This window comes from Ambystoma mexicanum, chromosome 5p (genome assembly GCF_040938575.1).
Source record: "Ambystoma mexicanum isolate Mex_15411 chromosome 5p, UKY_AmexF1_1, whole genome shotgun sequence".
Taxonomy (NCBI): Eukaryota; Metazoa; Chordata; class Amphibia; order Caudata; family Ambystomatidae; genus Ambystoma; species Ambystoma mexicanum.
In genome coordinates, this window is record NC_090930.1 from 1,352,739,802 (window position 1) to 1,352,762,705 (window position 22,904).

The 22,904-nt window shown below is 47.6% G+C and overlaps 1 protein-coding gene across 1 annotated transcript in view; it reads left to right on the forward strand.

The window, feature by feature from the left end:
- The window catches only part of MARCHF6 (membrane associated ring-CH-type finger 6), a 2,224,824-nt gene that overhangs the window by 1,540,699 nt on the left and 661,221 nt on the right, over nucleotides 1-22,904 (forward strand). Inside the window, exon 19 of the mRNA XM_069613753.1 lies at nucleotides 633-837. Within this exon, the coding sequence (XP_069469854.1) occupies nucleotides 633-837 (205 nt within the window). The remainder of the gene's footprint in view (nucleotides 1-632; nucleotides 838-22,904) is intronic.

Here is a 22,904-nt window from a genome sequence, read left to right on the forward strand (position 1 = left end):
AAAGTGCAAGATGGCCTCTACGAGATCTCGTAGCTGGGTCGTTTTGGAGTATATAGTACTGTAAAATGCTTTATGCTGTAAAATGCATGCGAGAATATAATAAACAAGGTATACAAATATTTGCTATCGCCAGCCTGTCTTGGGCACATCTTGCAAGTAATCATAAAGCTGCAAAAGACAAAGTTAACGGGACAGAGAGTATCCTTAATGTACCAAATATTTCACAATGGAGGACAGAGCACTGATGGCCACAAGGACTGATCGCTGTCGCGGAACACATGCGCTTAGCAAGGTAAGTGACTTACCTCCAAATGTCAGGACAGGTTCAAAACAGCATAAATGTGCGGGTTTCATCGATGTCTGTTGAAGGAAGCAACAAAAAGAAAAAGAAAAAACGTTCCTAATATGCATGTATTGGCACCTGATGCTGATCTGGGTTCCTTTGTTCCTGTACATTGAAAGTGCTTCCAATAACTGAAAACGAAACAATAAGTATCTTAATGAAGAACACTTGTTAACATTTACCAGATGGATACTTGTTGCTGTATGGCCTCATGATATGTTTACAGGCTGTTTGCTTTCAATTGTGTTGTCCAGCTTTTAACGTGTGTGCAAATGTTGTCTTCCTATAGGGACCTCCATTCATACTTGCTTGGAGACCAAGAGGAGAGTGATAATAACGCAAATCAGCATGCCAATAACAATCAGCATGCCCGCAATAACAATGCCGTCCCAGTTGTTGGGGAAGGCCTTCATGCAGCACATCAAGCCATTCTCCAACAAGGAGGACCAGTGGGCTTTCAACCATATCATAAGCCTATCAAATTTCCACTTCGGGTAAATAGCAACAAACAGATCATTATATATTATGTGTAACTCATTAGAAATGTTGGTTGGCATTCAAGTTTTTCCTCCGTTTGATGTTTATTTTGGGATGCAAGCTTGCTTGTCTGTTTATTTTAATGCAGAATTGCGCCACAAGAAAGCTCTCTAAGACTGTAAAAAATTTAAAATTGGTCCAAAGTTTAATCTTCTATATTCTGGCCCTTTGTGACTTGTTTCGGCATTTATCAAATCAGGGCAATGGCTTAATAGTTCAAACAAATATACATAAGTGCACATGTTATGTGATCCCATGACACCTAACACATTACCCAAGACTGAGAAGAAATTGAAGAATAATGAGGGTAAGAGGTGGGAATCCACCACAGACTCTATCAGTGAACACTTGCACGCACTAATATCTCAGTACATGTAAATTAATTTCATGCCAGTATTTGGATATAACAATATAGGCACAATACGAAAGGGGCCAGCATACATATTCTTAACCACCATTAGCCAGCCCATAAGCAATTCAGTTATTTGAAATGCACTCAATGTACTTAATTCAGGAAACTGAAAACATAGTTAGTACAACAACTTGTGTTACAGATGTGGAATTTGAATGTTATATTTTACTTACGCCATTTTTTGTTACCATCTTTTTCTTCCTGTGCTGTCTCTTTCGCCAACCCTAACTACCCTCCCTGGTCCCCTCCCCTCATCTCTGTAGTCTATTACATATTGCGACATTTCACCTGATGGATGATCCATTTATGTTGTGGAACAATTGTTTGGTACGATGATACTGGTATGTTTTACCTACATTTTTCACATATATTGTTTATCTTCAACACAAATCTTATGTTACATGATACTTTTTTTTTAAACAATAAACAATTTTATTGATTTTATTCAAAAAACAACTCAAACCAAACTTACAGTGGATGCATAATGTCAATCACAAATAAACATACATTGCTGTATTCAAGCCCACTGTATCTCCCCTCCACTTCCCCAGCCTACTCCCCCTCATTTCCAGTCTCTATCTCTTGCGGTGGGGATTCCTCTTCGACAGAACTCATTGGGTCTCTATCACTTGGTCCATCATGCGAAGGCCCAAATAATTCAGCTATCAGTTGCCTCCAACCCAATAGGGTTCCGGCTTCTTCTTCTATCTCTCCTTTACACGCTTCCTGCCATACCACAGTTTCTGCCTCCGCCCAGTTCTGCAGATCCTTCCACCACGTTTCCATTTTTGGTCTATGGCATGCCTTCCAACCCATCGCAATCCTTCTCTTTGCTAGGACACACGCTAGATCTTTCAGTTTGCTCACATGTTTAAGCTTACGTGGTCTTGGAAACCCTCCTATCAAACAAGCCCATGCGGTATCCACCTTCATATGGATCCCTTTGTCTTCCATCTTCTGTGCTATTTCTCCCCAGTATCTCTCTATCAGGGGGCACGCCCAAAACATATGCACCATTCCCGCATTTTCTTCATTACATTTAGGGCACACTTGACGTCTGGCATTTTTTAATTTAGCTATCTTTTGAGACGTCAGGTATGCCCTGTGAGTTATATACAATTGTATCTGCTGTTACCTTGCATTTCTCAATACTTTTTTATGATATCCTTGTGCTCTCTCCCACATCCCATCACTCATCAGGGCACCTACTTCTTCTTCCCAGTCCAGTCTGAGTTGCACCACCTCCTTGCCCGCTTTGGACATTATCATCTCATATAATCTGGATGTTTCGTGTCCCCCTTCTGCTATGTCATATATCGTATCTATAGTGGCGTCCGGTTCCTCCGCCAATGCCACTTCAGACCAGGTGTCTTTTAATTTGTTGCACCACCCCATGATACGTAATATATTGCCCCACATGCAACCCCATTAGTTCCACCAGCTCCCCAAATTCCTGTATCTTCCCCTCCTGCCACACATTCCCCATCGTTGCTATCCCCACCGGTTCCCAGTGCTTCCTAATCATTTTTATTTTTTTTATAAAGAATTTATTCATTTTATGCAAACAAAACAATACAAACCAAACAAGCAGTATAATTATAACAGTTCCATTACACACCGTTTTATCTTAGTCACTGCTCTCCCAGTCCCACCCCCCTCCATGAGCCTATTCATTATTCACATTCCGTGTCTGCTACATGCAACATGGTCTCATTTTCCTCGGATTCTGTTGGATCTGATATTACTCCAAACATTTCTGCTAGTAGTGATTTCCATGCCATCAAGGTACCTGCCTCTTCCTCACCACTCGCGCTGCTCGCTTCTTGCCATACCACTGTTTCAACCTCCGCCCATTTCTGCAGTTCTTTCCACCATACTTCCACCTGTGGCTTGTGGCATTTCTTCCAACCCATGGCAATCCTCCGTTTTGCGAGCACATATGCCAGATCTTTCAGTTTCGCAACATGTTTGAGTTTCCGTGACTTGGGAAACCCGCCCAGTAAACAGGCCCAGGCCGTATCTATGACAAGCGTAACCCCCTTTCCTGCCAGTTTCTGCGCTACTTCTCCCCAAAAGCACTCTATTATTGTGCATGACCAAAACACGTGTGTCATGTCAGCGTTTTCTTGGTTACATTTAGGACACGCTTGTCTTTCATAATTACGGAACTTAGATCTCCTCAAAGGGGTCATGTATGCTCTATGCGTTATATACAGCTGTATTTGTTTTAGTCTGGCGTTTCTCGACACTTTCTTGTGATAACCCAGGGCACGTTCCCACATCCCATCCTCCATCGGGGCTCCCACCTCCGCTTCCCAATCCAGTCTCAGATGTGTCAATTCCTTCCCCACCTTAGTCATCATCATCTCATATAATCTAGAGATCTCGTGCCCCCCTTCTGATATATCATATATTGCCCCCACAACTGCATCTGGTTCCTCTGTCAATACTGTTTCCGGCCATGTTTTCCAGATCTCCTGTACCATCCTATTATACGTGACATATTGGCCCGTATGTAATCCTGCCTCTTCGTTAAATTCTTTATAATCCTTGATGGTCCCCTCCTGCCAAACATCCCCTAGCATTACCAACCCCACCGATTCCCAGTAGGTCCTGATAATCACCCTCATCTGTTTATCCCCTCCCGTCAAAGCGACCAGCGGTATCTGCGGGGAGCATGGGAATGGATCCTCCATCATCCGGCATGCTCGACTCCAGATTTTCCATCCAAGCCTCATCATCCCAGGGTGCTCCTTCATTTCGGTTTCAGGCAACCAAATCATTTCCCTCAAGTAAAACGGGGTACAGTTCTGCCCAAACAGCCTGAGTTCAGGGGTCACTTTATCAGAGAGCCATTTAGCCACATATTGTAGTTGACCCGCCAAATAATATACCTCAAAATTAGGCAGTCTGATACCTCCTTTTTCGTAGAAGTTTTGTAGTTTCCATAACGCCACTCTCTTCCGGGTGCCATGACACAGGAAGTCTCTACACATACTATTCAACTTAGTAAAAAAACTTCTTTGGTATCATATATGGGATGTTACTAAAGTAGTGCACGAGCCTGGGAAGGACCACCATCTTGAGCATAGCCCCCGTCCCATCATTGCTAAGGGCAGCTTCTCCCAAAACTTCATGCTGTTCTTAATTTTCCGAATGGCTCCTTCAGTGTTGTATCTATGTTCTTCTTCCACCGTGTGGTACACGTCTATTCCAAGGTAACGAAAGGAACCAATCGCCCATGGTATTTGTAGTACCGGTAACCTGTCTACAGGGGCTCCCCTATAGCTACCTAGCGGGAATATGTTGGACTCTTGAGCGTTTACCGCTATACCTGACAACTTTGCATATCTCTCCATCACTTCAAGTATGTATTGGAGATTTTCTTCCGGGTATTGCAAATATAATAATAAATCATCTGCGTACAAGGATATCAGGTGTCTTTCTCCTTCTATCTCAATACCTATCATATCATATTGTTGCCTAAGGTATATTGCCAGGGGTTCCAGGGCTAAAATATAGAGCATCGGGGACCAGGGGCACCCTTGCCTGGTGCCTCTACTAAGTTGCCATCTCTCAGATATCACCGATCCTGTTCGGACTCTGGCTAGCGGCTCGTTGTACAGCATCTTTGCCCACCTGATGTAACCTGACCCCACTCCGTACCCTCCCAGGGCTGCCAATAGCCATGACCATTTTACCGAGTCGAAGGCTTTTACTGCGTCTAAAGACAAGATCGCCATTTCACCCTCATTCCTGCTACCCCATTCGACCACCCGGTGAAGTCGCCTATGGTTCTGAGTTATATTTCTATTCGGGACATAGCCCGTTTGGTCAGGATGTATTAATCTACCAATTACTTTCCGCAGTCTGTTTGCCAGGACAGCCGGCAATATCTTGCTGTCCTGGTTCAGCATTGACAAAGGCCTATAGGAGCCGCAGCTATGCCCTGGTTTGTTAGGCTTGGGAAGCGGTATTATGATCGCTTCTCTGAGCGACTTCGGCAGCCTTCCCGTCTCAAAAGCATTTCTAGCATTGGGGGGAGCACTTCCTCTTTGTTTACTTTATAAAATTTGCTAGGCAACCCATCTGCTCCTGGAGTCTTACTAGTAGGCAACTGCTTCACCACCTCCGCTAACTCCTCCAAGGTAATTGGCGCATCCAGCATCTCTCACTCCTCCTCACTGATCTTGGGCAGTCCTATATCTTCTAGCTTTTCGATTATCTTTTGTTGGTCACCCCCCACCTCGTCCCCATATAGCACCTCGTAGTAATCCGCAAATCCCTTGTTGACCCCTTCTTGGGTGGCCACTACGTCCCCATTTCCTCTAATTATTGTCCTAATCGGGGGCCTAGGGGTCTCGTTTTTTGTATAGCCAAGCTAGAAGGCGGCCTGTTTTATCTCCACCCGCATGCTGCCTCTGAATATACTTTTTGTAATTGAGGTTACAGAGCCTTTCCCAGTGCTCTGCACACTGCTGTTGTAGTTTGAGTATCAGCTTGGTGTCCACCCTACTATTCTTTAATGCAGTTTCTAGCTTATCTTCTGTCCTCTGTAGGTCAGTCGGGACCCCTCCCTGTAGCCCTTTGGACTTAGCAATCACCACCTTAAAGGCTTCCCATAATGTGCCTGCAGAATCAACGCTACCAGTATTAATCTCAAAAAAATTAGTGATCTCATCCCTAATATCTTCTCTAAAGACTGGATCTTTAAGCGCCTCCGCTCGGAGGCGCCATGTAGGGATCCTCGCCCTCAGGGGGCAATATTGCCATCCAAGAATCAGAGGCGAGTGATCCGAGAGGACACTCACCTTATATTCAATTTGAGTAATCTCTGTCATTACATCTGCTGTGGCAAAGACGTAGTCAAGCCTTGTATGCAGTTGGTGCGAGGCCGAATAATGCGAATATTGTTTATCATTAGGATGTTTCATTCTCCATGCGTCCATCAAGCCAAAATCCACTAGCAGTGTCTGCAACGCTTTAGCCGCTGGGGTGGGCCTATCCATCCCGCTATCAGATCTGTCTACCATAGGGTTTAACACACAATTAAAGTCCCCTCCCCCCCAAATCACTGCACTCCCCACACACATACTAAGATTGGTGCACAGAGTTCTAAAGTATGTCGCTGTGTTTTGGTTGGGGGCATACGTATTTACGATGTTTACTTCTTTGTTTTCCACCAGCCCTCTTAGTAGGACCATCCTCCCATCTGTCTCAACCACTTCTCGTATTGGTTGGAACGGGACATGCGGCGCCACCCAAATCAACACTCCTTGAGCGTAGGCGGAATATGGCGAGCCCACCACAGACCCCTCCATTTCTTCTTAATCAGTTCCAACTTCTCCCACGTCAAATGCGTCTCCTGTAATAGTGCAATATCTATTTTGTGCCTTCTTAGGTATAGCATGACTTTATTTCTTTTTAAATAACTGTTAAGGCCCCTGGCATTCCACGTTATTATCTTGAGATCTCCCATAGGTCGTTAATATCCTTCTCCCTTCTTTCCAGCTGATCCTGCCCATTCATGTAGTGTAAATACAACACTCTGACTCTTCTGTGTAGGCTCATAATAAAACTTAAACTCCCCCAGGTCTCCCATGGCCCATGCGAATACCATTCCTCCTCCCGCAGGTGCAGTCTAACTCTTGGCAATCTAGTCTGTATAGGCTCGTTCCCCCCATTCCAAACACCCCTTAACTAAAAACACCCCAAACTCCCCCTCCCTCCCAACCCTTCCCCAACATCTGCACACAAGCCCCTCCCTCCCACCCCAACCCCAACAACTGCCCAGCTCCATCCCTGGATCTCAGGCGTCCCCGCGTTTGGTCCTACGTCAGAATCCCAAGCTAAGAACCCAGCAGGGTGTCACCGCACTATCAGTGACCTAACTAAACTCTAAATGGGGGTAGAAAGACTAGTACCCAGAGGCTCCCTTACCAAGCAATAGTCTTAGTGCTCATTACACATGCCCACTATCAAGTTGCGCCAATGACTATAATCAAGTCCCATAGTCTTAAGTCCCGACACCTCCAGGTGCCCCCTCTATACATTACTTGTCTCTGCTTCCTCCATCTCCTGTCTGGACGTCCAGCTCCTGGGGGCAGCCCTGCGCGTCGAGCCATCCCATGGCGTCTTCCGGAGCATCGAAGAACAAGGTTTTGTTTTTATGAAAAACTTTCAGCCTTGCCGGGTAGAGCAACATATACTTGTGGCCCGCTTCTCGCAACCTCCTCTTGACAGACCCAAAGTTCATACGGCTCCGCTGCACCTGCAGGGTGTAATCCGGGTAGGCAGTTATATTTGCTGCCCCTCGTTTTATTGTTCTGTCCTTGCGAAAATATTCAAGGATTCTCTCTCGATCCCGATAATTGAGGATCTTAGCGATCATCGGCCTAGGCGGATTACCTGGTGGCGGCCTCCTCGTCAGGGCTCTATGCGCTCTTTCTACCGCAAATCCCTGGGATAAGTCTCCTCCAGTGATCTCCTGCATCAGCAGTGTCTCGATAAACTCTGTAGGATTTGGACCTTCGGCTCCCTCAGGCAATCCAACAATACGGATATTATTTCTTCGGGCACGTCCTTCCACCTCCTCCGCCCTGCTTTCCAGGTTGCCCACACATTGCACCAGGGCATGCAGCTGCAATCTGTGCGTGGCAGTCTGCTGCGGTCGGGCCCGCCTCTTTCTCAAGGTTCTCTGTGCGCTCCGCCAGTGTCCTGACATCTTGTCTGAGCAGGTTCACTTCCTCCTGCACCGCCCCAACCTTGAGGTCCAGCGCTGTTTTTAATTCCGTCACAGCCAGTTCAAGCTTGGTCTCCCAAGCCACCTTCAAATCGGCAATCGCTGGAAGGACCTCCTGGTTCGTACCCATGGCAGCCATACCTCCGGCTAGTGCTTTGTCTTTGCTCCTAGCGCCTTCCGTGTTAGGAGGTGTCCTGGCGTATTCGTCCAGTGTATGCTGTTTGCTCTTCAGTCTTGGAGGCTTGAAGGACATTTCGCTGCAGCTGGATTTGTGGGTGAGCCCCCTCACTTATGATTCCTAGCCCCGTCAGGGCAGACTACTGTTAGCGCTTGGGCCCAGGGGGAATTGCTCCAATAGCGTCCCAGCCCTATTTCTTAACCCCAGGAATGGGTTGTGCTCTCCCACATGCCCTGCTTTGACTCTGCTGGGATTCAGGTGCGTCAGCTGCAGGTGCTGCTCTCGTTGCCCACTTGTCGCTTCCGTGGGCTGCTGTTAGTGTGACCAGGTGCAGCTTGCTCCACTTAGGCGGTTGGCCACTCCTTTTAGCAGTCAAGGTCTGTTAACGAGGCATTCCAGTATAGTAAGGCGTTCCGTCTCGCCGCCTCAGTGCGTTGCCCTTCTTGGTTGTTATCGTCTCGGAGTATGGCGGTCCCTCTCTGGTCCCACATGGTAATTCCCTGCTTCTAGACTGTCTGCGTCAACGTCTCCAGAAGTCCCCGCCTAACCAGGCTCCACATATATAACATCACCTACTTGGGCACCCCAGCGGTTGTGCGAGTGTCTGGAAGAGGTCAGTCGTATTGGGTGTTTAGCTTCTCATACTATGGACTGTTAGTGGTTCTTATACCGGCAGAGAGTAATGTTGGTCAGCGCCTCCATGATGTCGCTCCCCTTCGTAACATATGTGATATAATGACTTTAGTGTCCGGCGGCATCCGCTCCAGCTGTGGTCTCTCTAGTGCCTGCATGTCACAGTAGGGCATTTTGTGTCCCGTGTTGGCAGCAGGCATGCGTGTGCTTGGTGCGCCTTCTGCACCGCTTGGGTCTAAGCCTTTGTGCCCAGGCCTGCTCCAATATTATGTGTGGATGCCTGCTCCGTATGATGTGCTTCTGTGTGTCCTGTTATTGAGCACTGTCCCAGCAAGACACCCATTGTTTATTTCATTGCGTTTTCTTCCTTATATTTATAGCCGTTTCGTTCCTCCTCCTGAAGTGACTTCCTTTGTTGTTGTATGCGACCTCACCAGCCAGTTACTTTCTGTAGACTCCACCAGATCATTGTATCCAGTTCCCGATTACTCTCCGATGCTCCTGCCGAGCAGAGCGCTCGTTCTCCTAGTGTCCATTCGCCACAATGTAACCTGTCAGGCGTCTTCCGATCGCAGGCTGCGACAGCAGCGTAGCTGTTCCGTCTGCTCAACAACAACGCATATGTGCGCGCTACCTCCAACAGTGCCCTCTATATGTGGCAGTATTCGGGTTGTGGGTCCAGCAGCCCACAGTGTCCCAGAACGTACCTCGGACGACGTATACTCCTCAATCCGCCTCGCTCCAGACACTTTGTTCCTGTTATAATTACGCCATGATGAGCTTGTACTTCATTTCAGAGCCGCAACAGTGTTCTTTCATTTTACTCCGCCACTTGTGCTCCGTCTCATCTGCATCGTAGACCTGAAGGCCAATCTTCCTGCTCGGCTTCTTTGTTCTTTATTCGTCAGCCATTTTGTATCCCTGCGTCCCAGGCCACCGTGATCCCCTTTATGCACAGAACTTCTGAACAATTACGTTCTGTGGGCTGTAGACCTCCTTCAGTCGCGCTCTGCAAACTCATGTGCATGCACATGTATTTTTGTCCGCCGTAGGCACCTGCATGTGCACTTTTAATTCGGATTACTGCAGGATCAGCCAGAGCTCCTCCAGGAACACGTCTCCTTACATGTCCCTGTAGCCACGCCCCCCTGCTTCCTAGTCATTAACCTTAGTTGCTTTTCTCTTCCCATCACTGTGACCAATGGGATCTGTGGGGAGCACGGGGATGGCTTTTCCATTAACTGGCATGCTCTTCGCCACATCTCCCACCCAAGGCTCATCATCCCCGGGCGGCCTTCCAACTCTGATTTAGGCAACCATATCATCTCTTGTAGAAAGTATGGGGCGCAGGCCCTCTGAAACAGCCTGTGTTCTAAGGTAGGCTCATCAGAGAGCCATTTAGCTACGTATTGTAATTGGCTCACTACATAATAGACTTCCCAGTTTGGTAATTTAATGCCTCCTTTCTCGTATGGATTTTGTAATTTCTACAGGGCTACACTGTTCCTCATCCCGTGCCGTAAGAATTCCCTGCATATGCCACCCAGCCTAGCAAAGAATTTCCTGGGTATTGAGTATGGGATGTTCGCAAAGCAGTGCAACAATCTGGGCAGCGCCACCATCTTGAGCGTTCGCCCCTCTTCCCATCATGCCAAGGGGAACTTCACCCAAAACTTCATGCTACTCTCCAATTTCTTAACTGTTCTCTCCGTGTTATGCCTATGTTCAGCTTCTACTGTATGATATATATCTGCCCCAAGATATCTGAATTTGTTGACCTCCCACGGTATCTGTAGAATCAGCAAATGCTCTAACGGGAGCCCTCTATACCTACCCAACGGGAACATGCATGACTTACTTGGGTTCACAGCTATGCCTGATAGTTCTGCAAACCTATTCATCACTTCTAATATATATTGGAGGTTCTCTTCTGGGTAGCGCAAATACAGTAACATATCATCTGCATACAATGAGATTAGATGTGGTGTCTCCCCAACGACAATACCTATTGCATCATATTGCTGCCTTAAATAAATCGCCTGGGGTTCTAAGGCTAAGATATACAGCATGGGGGACCATGGGCATCCCTGTCTGGTACCTCTACTGAGTTGCCATCTTTCAGAAACTACAGCTCCTGTCTTCACTCTAGCAAGTGGTGCGCTGTATAACAGTTTGACCCATTTGAGATATCCTGGTCCCATACCATAATTGGCTAGGGCCGCAGTTAAACAGGGCCAGTTTGACCGAGTCAAATGCCTTGATCGCATCTAATGATACTATCGCCATCTCGCCTGCATCTCCGTTAGCATGTTCAGTGACTCGGTGGAGTCGCCTAAGGTTATTTGATATGTTTCTATTCGGGACATATCCTGTTTGATCAGGATGTATTAACTTCGCTATTAGAATTTTGCTGTCTTGGTTTAACACCGACAAGGGCCTGTAAGAGCCACAGTCGCTACCAGGCTTATTGGGTTTGGGAAGTGGTATAATGACCGCTTCACGTAAGGATTCCGGTAATTTACCAGCTTCATATGCTTCGTTAAGCATCTCCAGCAGCGGGGGGAGTACCTCTGTTTTATATGCTTTATAGAATTCGCTTGGGAGTCCATCAGTTCCCGGGGTTTTGCACGTGGGCAGCTGCCTCACTACCTCTTCTAATTCCTCTAGGGTGAACGGGGCATCTAGCTCCTCCTTCTCCTCTGCACTGATCTAGGGTAGTCCGATATCTTCCAATGCATCTCCTATCTCTTCACTGTTGCTTCCTGCCTCATCCCCATACAGGCGTCTATAATACTCTGCAAATTCCTGATTAACCCCCTCTTGTGTGTCTGCTATGCTCCCATCTTCTTTCACTATCGTTCTAATTGGGGCCCTAGGGGTCTCATTTTTATATAGCCATGCCAGGACTCTCCCCGGTTTGTCCCCTTCTGCGTGTTGTCTCTCTATATACTTTTTATAGTTGAGGTTGCATAATCTTTCCCAGTATACTGCACATTTCTGTTGCAGGCCAAGTACCATTTCCGTGTCTTCCTTGGTATTACTACCCCTTTCCGACACCCTTTAATGGGGCACACTCTGGGAAGCCTTCAAGGTGGTGGCGAGGGGATTGCTATAGCCAAATCTAGGGGACTGCAGAATGGGATCCTGACCGAACTGCAGGAAGCTGAAAAGGAGCTACAACAAACCACTGCACACAACCCCTTCCCTCCCCCCTCCCCACCGTACCCCAACCCCAACAAGTGCCCAGCTCCATCCCTGGATCTCAGGCTCTCCCGCGTTTGGTCCTGCCTTGGAACACCCAGGCCAGGTCCCCAGCAGGGCGTCACCGTACTATCGGTGACCTAACTAAACTCTAAATGGGGGTATAAGGACTAGCTCTGCGAGGCTCCTTAACTAGGAAATAGTCTCAGTGCTCACGGATCATATTCCCTTCCAACCTTTTCATTCCAGCCCATAAGCTGCATCCGTTACTATAATCAAGTCCCATAGTCTTAAGCCACGCCACCTCCAGGTGACTCCCCTCCCCCCTGCGAATTACTTATCTCTTCCTTCTCCTTCTCCCATCTGGATGCCCGACCGTATCATACTTATAACTGTTGCTCTAAGCATACTCCTCCGCCGGTTATATGCAATGCTATATTCAAGTCCCATTGACATAAGCTACAGCACCTAGGGCACTATGTTACACGATACTTCACAAACTTTTATGTCCAAAACTGATCAATGATATGCCAAATTAATCATAACGTGCACTTATGTATATTTGTTTGAACTATTAAGCCATTGCCCTGATTTGAAAAAGGCATAAGTAAATGCCGAAACACGTGTCAGCATAAAGGGCCAGAATACTAGAACATCGATAGAAGATTAAACTTTGGACAAGTTTTAACTTATTTACAGTCTCAGAGAGCTTTCTTGTGGCGCAAGTCCTTATGTGAAGAAAACCCACTTTGAACCTGTTACACAGAGTAGAGGGACTCTGTCTCTGTTTACCTCTTCACACTCGTGCAACACTTTGATTGAACTACATAGAAATTAGGGCGCAGAGGTTAATAAGTTGATATCCCTAAAAAGTTCCTCACATTTTTTACTTGTTTATTTTAATAGACTGTCACTTGACATAATTTTATCCTTGTGTTAGGAAAATATCCCAAACCATTGTTGCTAATTGATGTCTGCCACATCTAAATTCCACATCTCTTCAAATGGCTCCAGCCCTAAAAATATAATTGTAGACCTATCTCGATTGATTGTTTCAAAGGCAAACATTCAGCTGTTTTCTCTCATTACCATAAAGATGAGCATTGTTGTTACTTGCGGTGCACATGGCAATTGAATTCTCATCTGTGTCCCCCTGTAAATGACAGTACAAGACATCTGCCGGGCAATGTCTGTTACAATTGGGTCTTAAGGTTTTATGCATCTTTGTGTGAGAAGCAAGGATGCGCCTGTGGGTCTGTGCATTAGGGTCTGTGGTCTCTAAGGGTGCAGAAGTAAAGGACCGACACAAAGGTGGCATGCTTTTGGCTATAGACTTTTATCATGAAAAGAAAAGGAAAACCTAGTTATCCCTATTGCTAAAAGAAGTTTCGAGGGGATTGTGTCCTCCGACGTATTCCACATCTATGACAGGTAATGACCACAGCTGTGCTGGTTCGGAAACTTTTTCGGCGTAGGCGTCCTACGTCGATGACATCGATACGTTGTCCCTCGAGGGCCTCCGTCGAGGGGCGACGTCACCGGTCGAGGGGCGACGTCACCGGATGTTATATACAGGACGCACGGCACCAGTAGCCTCAGTTCCGTTTTTTCCACAAACGTGTTTGATTCGGAATCTCGGCGCGCTCGACTTCTAAAGCAATGTCTTCATCTTCTACCTCGAAGTCGGGCTTTAAAAAATGTTGGGACTGCGGTTTGAAAATGTCCATCACGGACCCGCACGACATATGCCTCTGGTGCCTCGGCGAAAGCCACGCCACCAACTACTATGATGACTGCCAGTCCCTGACATCGAAGGCCTTGCGGGAACGGAATACGAAATTAAAGGTAGGTAGGGTGTCTAAGCCCCATAAGTCAAAATCCGCTGGGCTTTCGACCGACGACTCGAGGGGCGACTCTCCACGTCGGCAAAAGTCCAGGGGGTCTCGGAGTGGTTCCCACCATTCCTCTGCCTCTTCGAGGCATTCTCGGAAGCGCCGTCACCGGTCGCCTTCCCCGTCCTCGTCGGAGGACCCTGCCAGAAGGCGGGTGGCTTGTCCCACCAAGTCTTCGTCGCGGGCCGAATGGGATGCATTCTGCCAGCAGATGATGGCGATTTTCGAATCGGAAGGCACTGTTCCGTCCGCACCTTCGAGAGAAGCCGGCAAGGAACGGGCTCCGTCCACCACTCGCACGCCTTCGGGCTCGGGCGGTCGGCGCGATCATAGGGAGCCCTCGAGGTCCCGATCGGACAAGGTTGATCGCCATATCCGTGCCAGATCCAGTTCCCAGTCCTCGACGCCCTTGAGACCGTTGGAACCTGTGAGGCCTTCCAAGAAGGCGTCGACGCCATCAGCGCTGTGTCCATCGAGGGACTCTCTCTCGGCTCCGGCTCCGAAGAAGTCGTCGACGCCATCGGCGCAGAGGCCGTCGATGGTCACTCTCAGGGCTCCGGCCTCGAAGCAGTTGTCGAAGTCATCAGCGCCTCGGTCGACGTCGACGCCGATTCCATCAGCGCCCTAGACGCCGTTTGTGGAGGATTTCCCGGAGGTACCTTGGAGGGCTGTGGAAACTCTGAGGAGGGCTCGCAGTAAGTCTGTGAGGCCTGTTTTTGAGCCCTTCTCTGTTCCTCCCCCAGATTGGATTTATTCTAGCCTTTGGATTACATTTCGGAGGTGGAAGAAGGATCTGATGAGGAGGTGGTTGTGCCTCCTGATGTCCCTGATGACCTGCTGTCTGGTCACAGTCAGATGGAAGAACTCCGTCAGTCCTTGCATGACGCCAGTGGGCTTGACACCTCTCTGGAGGTGCAGTTTGGCAGGCCTGAGCCTGGTACGCATTGCAAATCCTCATATAGGCGTCTCATGTCGAGGGTGACTGAATACTTGGGGTGGTCTGCTCCACCTGTTGATGTTCTGCAGGATGTTGTGACGGATATCCTGGACCAAGGTCCACCCTCTGACCCGGTGTTGCCATTTCATATGGCTTTGCAAAGAAGGGTGGCGGCGGCTTGGACTGCTCTGGAGAGTCTCCCGGCAGTGAATAAGTCGCTTCCGAAAAAATACCGTCCAGCCAGTGGTGACCCCTGCTACTTGTCGACGCACCCTACTCCGGAGAGTTTGGTGGTGCAGGCGGCTATGGCCCCCGCGAAGCAGGCTGCGTACCCTACCATCCCTCCTGATAGGGACGATAAGCGCTGTGATGGCTGGGCGAAGAAGGTATTTTCATCTGGGGGTATGGCTTTAAAGGCAGCCAACTCTGTTTGTGCCTTGGCGAGATTCACTCACACTCTGTAAAATTGTGCATATTTGGCGGCTGAGCATATTTCCGAAGGGGAGGAATGGGATGGTATTCTAGCCCTTGTACAGGACGGCAAGGATGCCATGTGTGAAGCCGTTCAGTCGGGTTTGGACACGGCAGACTGTGTCAGTCGGTCCATGGCTGCGAGCACCGTGATACGCAGATTTGCGTGGTTGCGGAAGTCAGGGTTTGCTCCTGATGTGCAATCCCGGCTTCTCAACCTGCCCTTTGATGGGGTCCATCTGTTAGGCAGCAAGGCTGACGAGAGCCTCGAGAGGATGCAGACCTCCAAAGCTGCAGCAAAGTCTTTGGGCTCTGCAGTACGTCAACCTCCGCCTTTTCGTCCTAGGGGACAGCAATGGAGGGGAGTTTCCTTTCGGTACTACTCTTCCTTTGGTAGATCGAGAGGAGCTGCCAGTTAAAGGGACCACCGTAGGAGTACCAGAGGTGGAAAGCAAGGTACTCGAGGTGCCAAAGCTGCTCGGGCAGTTGCCTCTTTGCCCTCAGGCACTGCGGCAGCCGTGTCTGCTCAGTCATGAGGCCATGTCCCATGGTTCCCCGGTTGGTGGCAGACTTGCGCAGCATCTTGGAGAATGGTGTGCCATTACTTCAGATGTGTGGGTTCTGGAGATCATAACCCACGGCTACTGTCTCCCCTTTCGGCAGAGGCCTCACGACAATCCACCGGGGAAGCTCTCTTTGAAGCGTCCAGATCCGCTCCTTGCGCAGGAAATCCTATCCCTGCTGTAGAAAAGCGCCATAGGAACTCGTGCCTGTAGCGAAGAGGAACAAGGGATGGTATTCCCCTTATTTTTTTTATCCCGAAAAAAGACGGGGGATTGAGACCCATCATTGACTTGCGTTGGCTAAGCAAGCTCCTCAGGAAGGACAAGTTCAAGATGATGACTCTTTCTCAAGTCCTCCAGGCCCTTCAACTACAGAATTGGTTGGTGTCTCTCGACCTCAAGGATGCTTACTTTCATGTGCCGATTCATCCCAAGCACAGGAAGTACCTGAGGTTTGCGGTTGGTGACTCGCATTTTCAGTTTCGGTTCCTGCAATTCGGATTGACCTCCGCCCTGAGGGTCTTCACCAAGCTGATGGTGGTGGTGGCAGCGTATCTCGGGAAAGGGGGGATTCACGTCTACCCCTAACTGGACGATTGGTTGATCAGAGCGCGCTCTCCCGAGCAAGTCCTGGATCATCTGTCCGTCACCTGCCACTCCCTTCACAAGCTGCGCTTCTCCCTCAATTTAAAGAAGTCCCATTCGACAACTACCCAGCGGCTCCAATACATCGGAGCTGTGCTCGACACATCCCTCGGGCTGTGTTCGCCTCCCCAGGTGAGGCTCATCACATTCTGCAGATGGTGGACAAATTTCAACGTGCCCAGTGTCTCCCGGCGTTAGAGTTCTTGAGGTTGCTCGGCCTCATGGCATCCTGCATTTTCCTGGTGCCAGAGGCCAGGCTGTGGATGAGATCTCTACAGTGGGCTCTCAAGATGCAGTGGTCGCAGTTCTCCGGCAGGATGTCGGATCCCGTTCAGATTCTGCCATCAGTCGCCCAGGATCTTCTGTGGTGGGCCGTCGAAGGAAATCTGATGAAGGGAGCTCCGTTTTGGCAACCGTGGCCGGAGGTGATGATCGTGACGGACGCATCCTTCACAGGTTGGGGAGCTCATGCCAATGAGTTGACAGCCAGCGGCCATTGGTCTCCTTCGGAGTCCAGACTCCACATCGATCTGTTAGAGCTGCGGGCTGTCAGGCTAGCCCTGAAGGCTTTTCTGCCATCTGTGCGGGGGAAGAATGTCCTGATTATGACGGACAATATAGTGGCCATCCACTACCTAAACAAAAAAGGGGGGACAGGGTCAAACCCGTTGTTGCAGGGAGGCGATGCAGCTCTGGTTCTGGGCCATCCAGCAGGAAATTTCAATCTCTGCAGTTCATCTGGCCGGAGATGAAAACGTGGCGGCGGACACTCTGAGCAGGCAGAGCACAGTCTCTCACGAGTGGGAACTGGCTCAGGAAGTTCTGTTGGAGATCTTCGCCCTTTGGGGAACCCCACAAGTGGAGCTCTTCGCCACCAGTCTCAACCGGAAGTGCGAAAGATTCTGCTCGCAGGAATTTCCTCTAAGAGGAGCTTTAAGGGACGCGTAGAGTAGTCCTTCCCACTGCGGTACGCGTTTCCTCCAGTCCCCATCATTCCGCAAGTGTTGAGGAGATTACAGAGGTTCGGTTCCCGAATGATCCTCATTGCTCCGGCATGGGCCAGTAGAGCATGGTACCCGGACCTTCTAGACATGTCCATCTGCCCTCCACGCCGTCTTCCCTACAGAGACGATCTGCTCTCACTGGAGGGGGGCCGGGTTCTCCATCCAGAGGTCAAGTCTCACATCCTTCATGCTTGGTATCTGAAAGGTTGAGGTATAAGGATTGGGACCTCCCTGAAGACGTGATAGAGGTGTTGCTTTCGGCCAGACAGCCCGCAACGAAATCCCTGTACCGTTGCCGTTGAAGAAAGTTCTGCGACTGGTGCAGGGTACAGAATGTGGTTCCTTTCCAATGTTCCATTCCTTCGGTTTTGTCTTTTTTGCTTTCTTTAGCCCACAAGGGCCTGCAAGTGGGTACCAATAAGTGTTACCTGGCAGCGCTGTCTATATTTAAGCGCTCGTCTGAGGAATGTTCTTATTTTAAGATTCCTTTCATTTCACAGTTTCTAAAAGGGCTAACTAATGTGTTTCCACCGTCGCCTTTCCAGGTGCCGGGATGGGATTTTAATTTGGTTTAATTTTTTTTTAGTTTTTTTTAATGTGTTACAGTTCACAAAGAACTTTTCACAAATACATATATAAAATATTTAGAAATATATCAGTATAATAATAGTTCAGCAACACTTACAAAAAGACTGTTAGGTACATCAGTAAAAAGAAAAGAGTTAACAATTTTGCACAGCAAATATAGGTAAAAAGACTAGCCATCACTATTCTCTAGACTCGTAAGCAATTTAACATCTTCTTCAAATTTACATAGACGTTCTTTGGCCACTTTCCATATCTGAGTGATAGCAAAAGTCAGATAATTACTTCTCCCAGATAGACATCACAACCAAAAGTTCTCATTCTCAATATCATTAAATTCCCTATCAAGTTTGGCAAAGTACTTGTTATAGATTGAACTCATCGAGTGACGGCAAGCAAGGACATGTCATTTAGTTTCCACCTCATCGTTCATGGCACATAATCTACAAATTCTCTGATCCTTCGATAGCCCCCTCCAGGATCCACGGACCCCCAGGACATCAAGTCGATTGAGTCTAATGTCCATGAAGATTTTGCAATTAAGCTGTGATGGCATAAGAAGGAGGTATCTTTGCGGTTCCTTAAAGCTAAAAGGCATCAATGCGAAGGTTTGCAGTGATCTCATACTAGAAATCTTCTCATGGCTGGAGACCCAGTCCCAATTTTCTATAGCATCTTTTAGGGATTTTAACACTGCACCTTCACCATATTCCCATCTGGGTTTCCAAAAAATGTTTTCAAACAGTTTCATATATAGTCCTTTAAATTTTTTAAGAGCCTCCTTATTACCCTCCTCCAGACCCTCTTTTAGTATATGTAGGAGAGTACCAGATCGTGCAAACATAATTTTTATGTACAGTTTGGCCCTATTGTGTTCCATTTGGGTGGCCAGAGAGATGAGCCCTACTTCCAAGCGAACAGCCTTTATAGGTGTATAATTATTCAGACCCAAAAGCCTGCGCCATATGATACCTTCAGTGGTATCCGCCCATTCTGACCAATCGGCAAATGAGGTCTCCAAGAGCATATAACCCATCATATCTCACCACCACGCTTACTCTCTTCTCTACACCACCACTCAACTAGAACACAGAGATACTATGACACCATTCGGTATAACTGTTCTCATACCAACATCCGCCACTCACTCCACATCATTCTAAGTAAACACTGCTGGTTACACACCCCCCAGCCAGGCGTTCTCCTCAGGCCTGACGCAGCCACATTCGGTCTGGATAAATCCTGCCAGAACGAACACATACTACTGATCTCTCAACCACCACACCTACCGCTACAAAGCAGCTATTACATGAATACCGCACCAGCTGCACACATACCCGGTGCTCACAGGCACCTTGACTCTCTCTACTGACTTGAACTTCGGTTCCCAAGGGCGTTCAACCTACCAGCGCCTTCAGACCATACCAATGGTATATAAGGTGCTATATAAATGCAAAATAAAATAACATAACATATAGGAACATAGCCACAAGTTTTTGCTTGTATATATTAATAATTCCCAACAGGCTATATCCAGCTGTCTTTTTAGAAAAGGACATGACCCGAGTGAGAGTGGCCATTACTTTAGCTCTTTTATTCTGCTGGACCAGTTTATTCAGAGTCTCTCTATCCACATAGAGCTCGTAATCCAGATATTTATCGGAATTAACTTTCCTGATCATCCCCAAGGAGCAAGGTATTACCAGCTTACTACAGCTGTTCTGACCCACAGCCATAAACTGTGTTTTGCCCAGATTGATAGTGAGCCCATTCACACTTGCATAATCACATACAGCCATTGCACTATTGCATATGCCGGTATAAGTGTTATCAAAGATAACAATATCATCGGCATAACATATCCAGCCAATTTTTTGGGAGCCCATTCCAGGGAAATGCATTCATCTTGGCTTTAAAGATACCACCAAAGTCCGCCTTGAAAAGGTTGTAAAGAGTGGGTGCTAAGATGCAGCCCTGTCTGACCCCTTTAGCAATAGCAACTGGCTCAGACATGGAACCTTCATTATTAATACGAATCCTGGCCTTACTATCATCATATATCATTTTGCAAACATATAGAAGATGAGATGGCATGCCAAGCAACTCAAGTTTAGACCATAATCTTGCCCGCTCAACAGAATCAAAAGCTGAAGAGAAATCAACAAAGAGCATGTAAAGAGGTAACTTCATACCTTTCGCCTGTTCAATGAGTGTGTTAACTATAAAGATATTATCCCTGGTAGAGCAGCCTTTGCGAAAGCCAGTTTGGGCCTTATCAAGGACACAGTCCCTGTCAATCCACTTCGTTATTTCGCAAAGAATAATAGAACAAAAAATCTTACTAGACACATTAGTGAGAGCAAGAAGTCTATAGTTCTCAGGTGAACTTCGACAGCCAGACTTAAACACAGGGATAATGTGGGACATCTTCCATGAGATAGGCATGGCACCAGTATCAATGACTTTCTGAAAGATGATCCTCAGAATATCGGCCCAGACCTCTGGGTTATCCTTAATGATAACATTGCAGAGGCCATCGGGCCCAGGCGCTCTAGATGTTTTGAGTCCCTTGATTACCATAAGGATATCTTCCCTTGCTATCGCAAGAGTGTCAATAGGTCTTTTGGCCAGTGTAGTAGCATCTCCCTTAAATTTATTGGCAAGATATTTGACCCAAGTGTAGCTGTTAATAGGAATAGCTGCTCAGAGGTCCCATTTTTACCCAAGGATCTAAAGCTGGACCAAAATGTCCTAGAGTTTCTGTCCATAAGTAGACAAACCATATATTGCCAGTTAATATTGTTCACAGATGCCAAATATATTCATATCTTATTCCGATAGTAATTTTTGATCTTGCTCTTCTCGTTACATATGAAAATAGGATCATAACTACTTATATCGCACTGGCAGAGCTTTCTACGCTTCTCTCTTTTCACATCACGGATGACCCTATCATAAGCTCTGATTCTGTCTGGATTTGGTTTTAAAGTTCCTGATGGGAGCTCCGTTTGAGCGCTTACATTCTTGTCAGTTGCGACTGTTATCCTTTAAAACTGTATTTTTAGTTGCGGTTACTTCCACACGCAGAGTGAGTGAGTTGCAGGCACTTTCCGCCAAACCACCCTTCACTGTGTTCCATAAGGACAGGGTTGTCCTTAGGGGGTATGGCCCTCTTTTCTTCCGAAGGTTGTGTTGGAATTCCATTTGAGCCAGAATGTAATTCTTCCGGCGTTTTATCCTCCTCCACATCATGGTAAGGAAGAGGAGAGGGTCCATAGGTTGGATCCTAGGAGAACTTTGAGTTTCTGTCTCTCACGGATGTCCCGGGTCAGAGTGGACAATCAGCTCTTTGTTGGTTATGCTGGAAGGCGTTTAGGTCTGGCTGATTCCAAGCAGACCTTGTCCAGATGGATCATTTTGACGATCTCTGAGTGTTACCATTTGGCGGGAAAGGACCCTCCGGTAGGCTTACGGGCTCAGTCTACTAGGGGTGTGGCTGCCTCCACTGCTCTACAGAGGGGCGTTCCGATTCGCAATATTTGCAAAGCAGCCACATGGGCCTCTGTCCATACTTTTGTGAGACACTATTCCTTGGACTCCATCCATGGGCAGGATTTGGCCTTTGGTAAGGCAGTCCTCTATTCTGCAATTTGATTGGGCATTCTAAAATTCTAAATTTGTAAATTCTTTTCCCACCTCCATAAATTGGTACTGCTTTGGAATCTGTCATAGATGTGGAATACGTCGGAGGACACAAGCCCCTCGAAGAACAAGTTACTTACCTAATCTCGCAACGTTCTTTCGATGGGATGTTCCTCTGACGTATTCCACATCGAACCCTCCCAGCCTGCCCCTCTACAGAATTTCTTATGCGATTGCAGCTTACGTTTCCGCAAGGCTTTCTGCAGTCATACTGGCAGGAGATTGGTGGCACACGTTCTGGGAAAAAATTACAACTGAGACTATGGGCGCCGTGCGTCCTATATATAACATCCGGTGACATTGACCCTCGACGGAGGCCCTCGAGGGACAGCGTATCAACGTCATTGACGCAGGACGCCTACGCCGAAAAAATTTCCGAAGCAGCACAGCTGTGGTCATTACCTGTCATAGATGTGGAATACGTCGGAGGAACATCCCATCGAAAGAACGTTACCAGATAAGGTAAGTAACTTGTTCTTCCCTGCCTCAACCTATAAACGAAGGGTTTTCAGAATGTCTAGCAAATCATAAAAGTCCACCGTTATGTCAACCCTACTTCTATCCCTAACACCTATACTCAACTTAAGGATAATGTCTCTAGAAAAGGATTATTCCCTCCTGGACAGGATATCTTGCCAGTTCATAGCACGATTTGCCAGAGAAAGGGTTCCTTCTTCTTCTTCGGTCTGTACACCAGTCTTTCAATGTTCACAACTACCAGATGGGGTGACTCCCTTCACTTGGTTTATTCTGCTCTTTCACAACTGCTCTGAGGAAGATTTATTTATTTTCTCTTGTTTCTTCACTTTCTTTGTTATTGGGTTACATGAGTGGCCTCACTGCCAGAACTGAAATGATTCTTGGCTTGTTCCACCTGGTACTCTCCTGCCAGGTGCTGTGACTATTATGAGCACTCTTGAGGCTCATAATGGTACTGGTTTCTGGGTGCGAGTCCCAGACTCGCATATTCTGCTGTTTCTGGTGGTCTACCTGGCGCACTATCCTTCCAGGTACTGTAACTAAAGATGTGCACTCCTGATGCTTTACTCATGGGTGCGG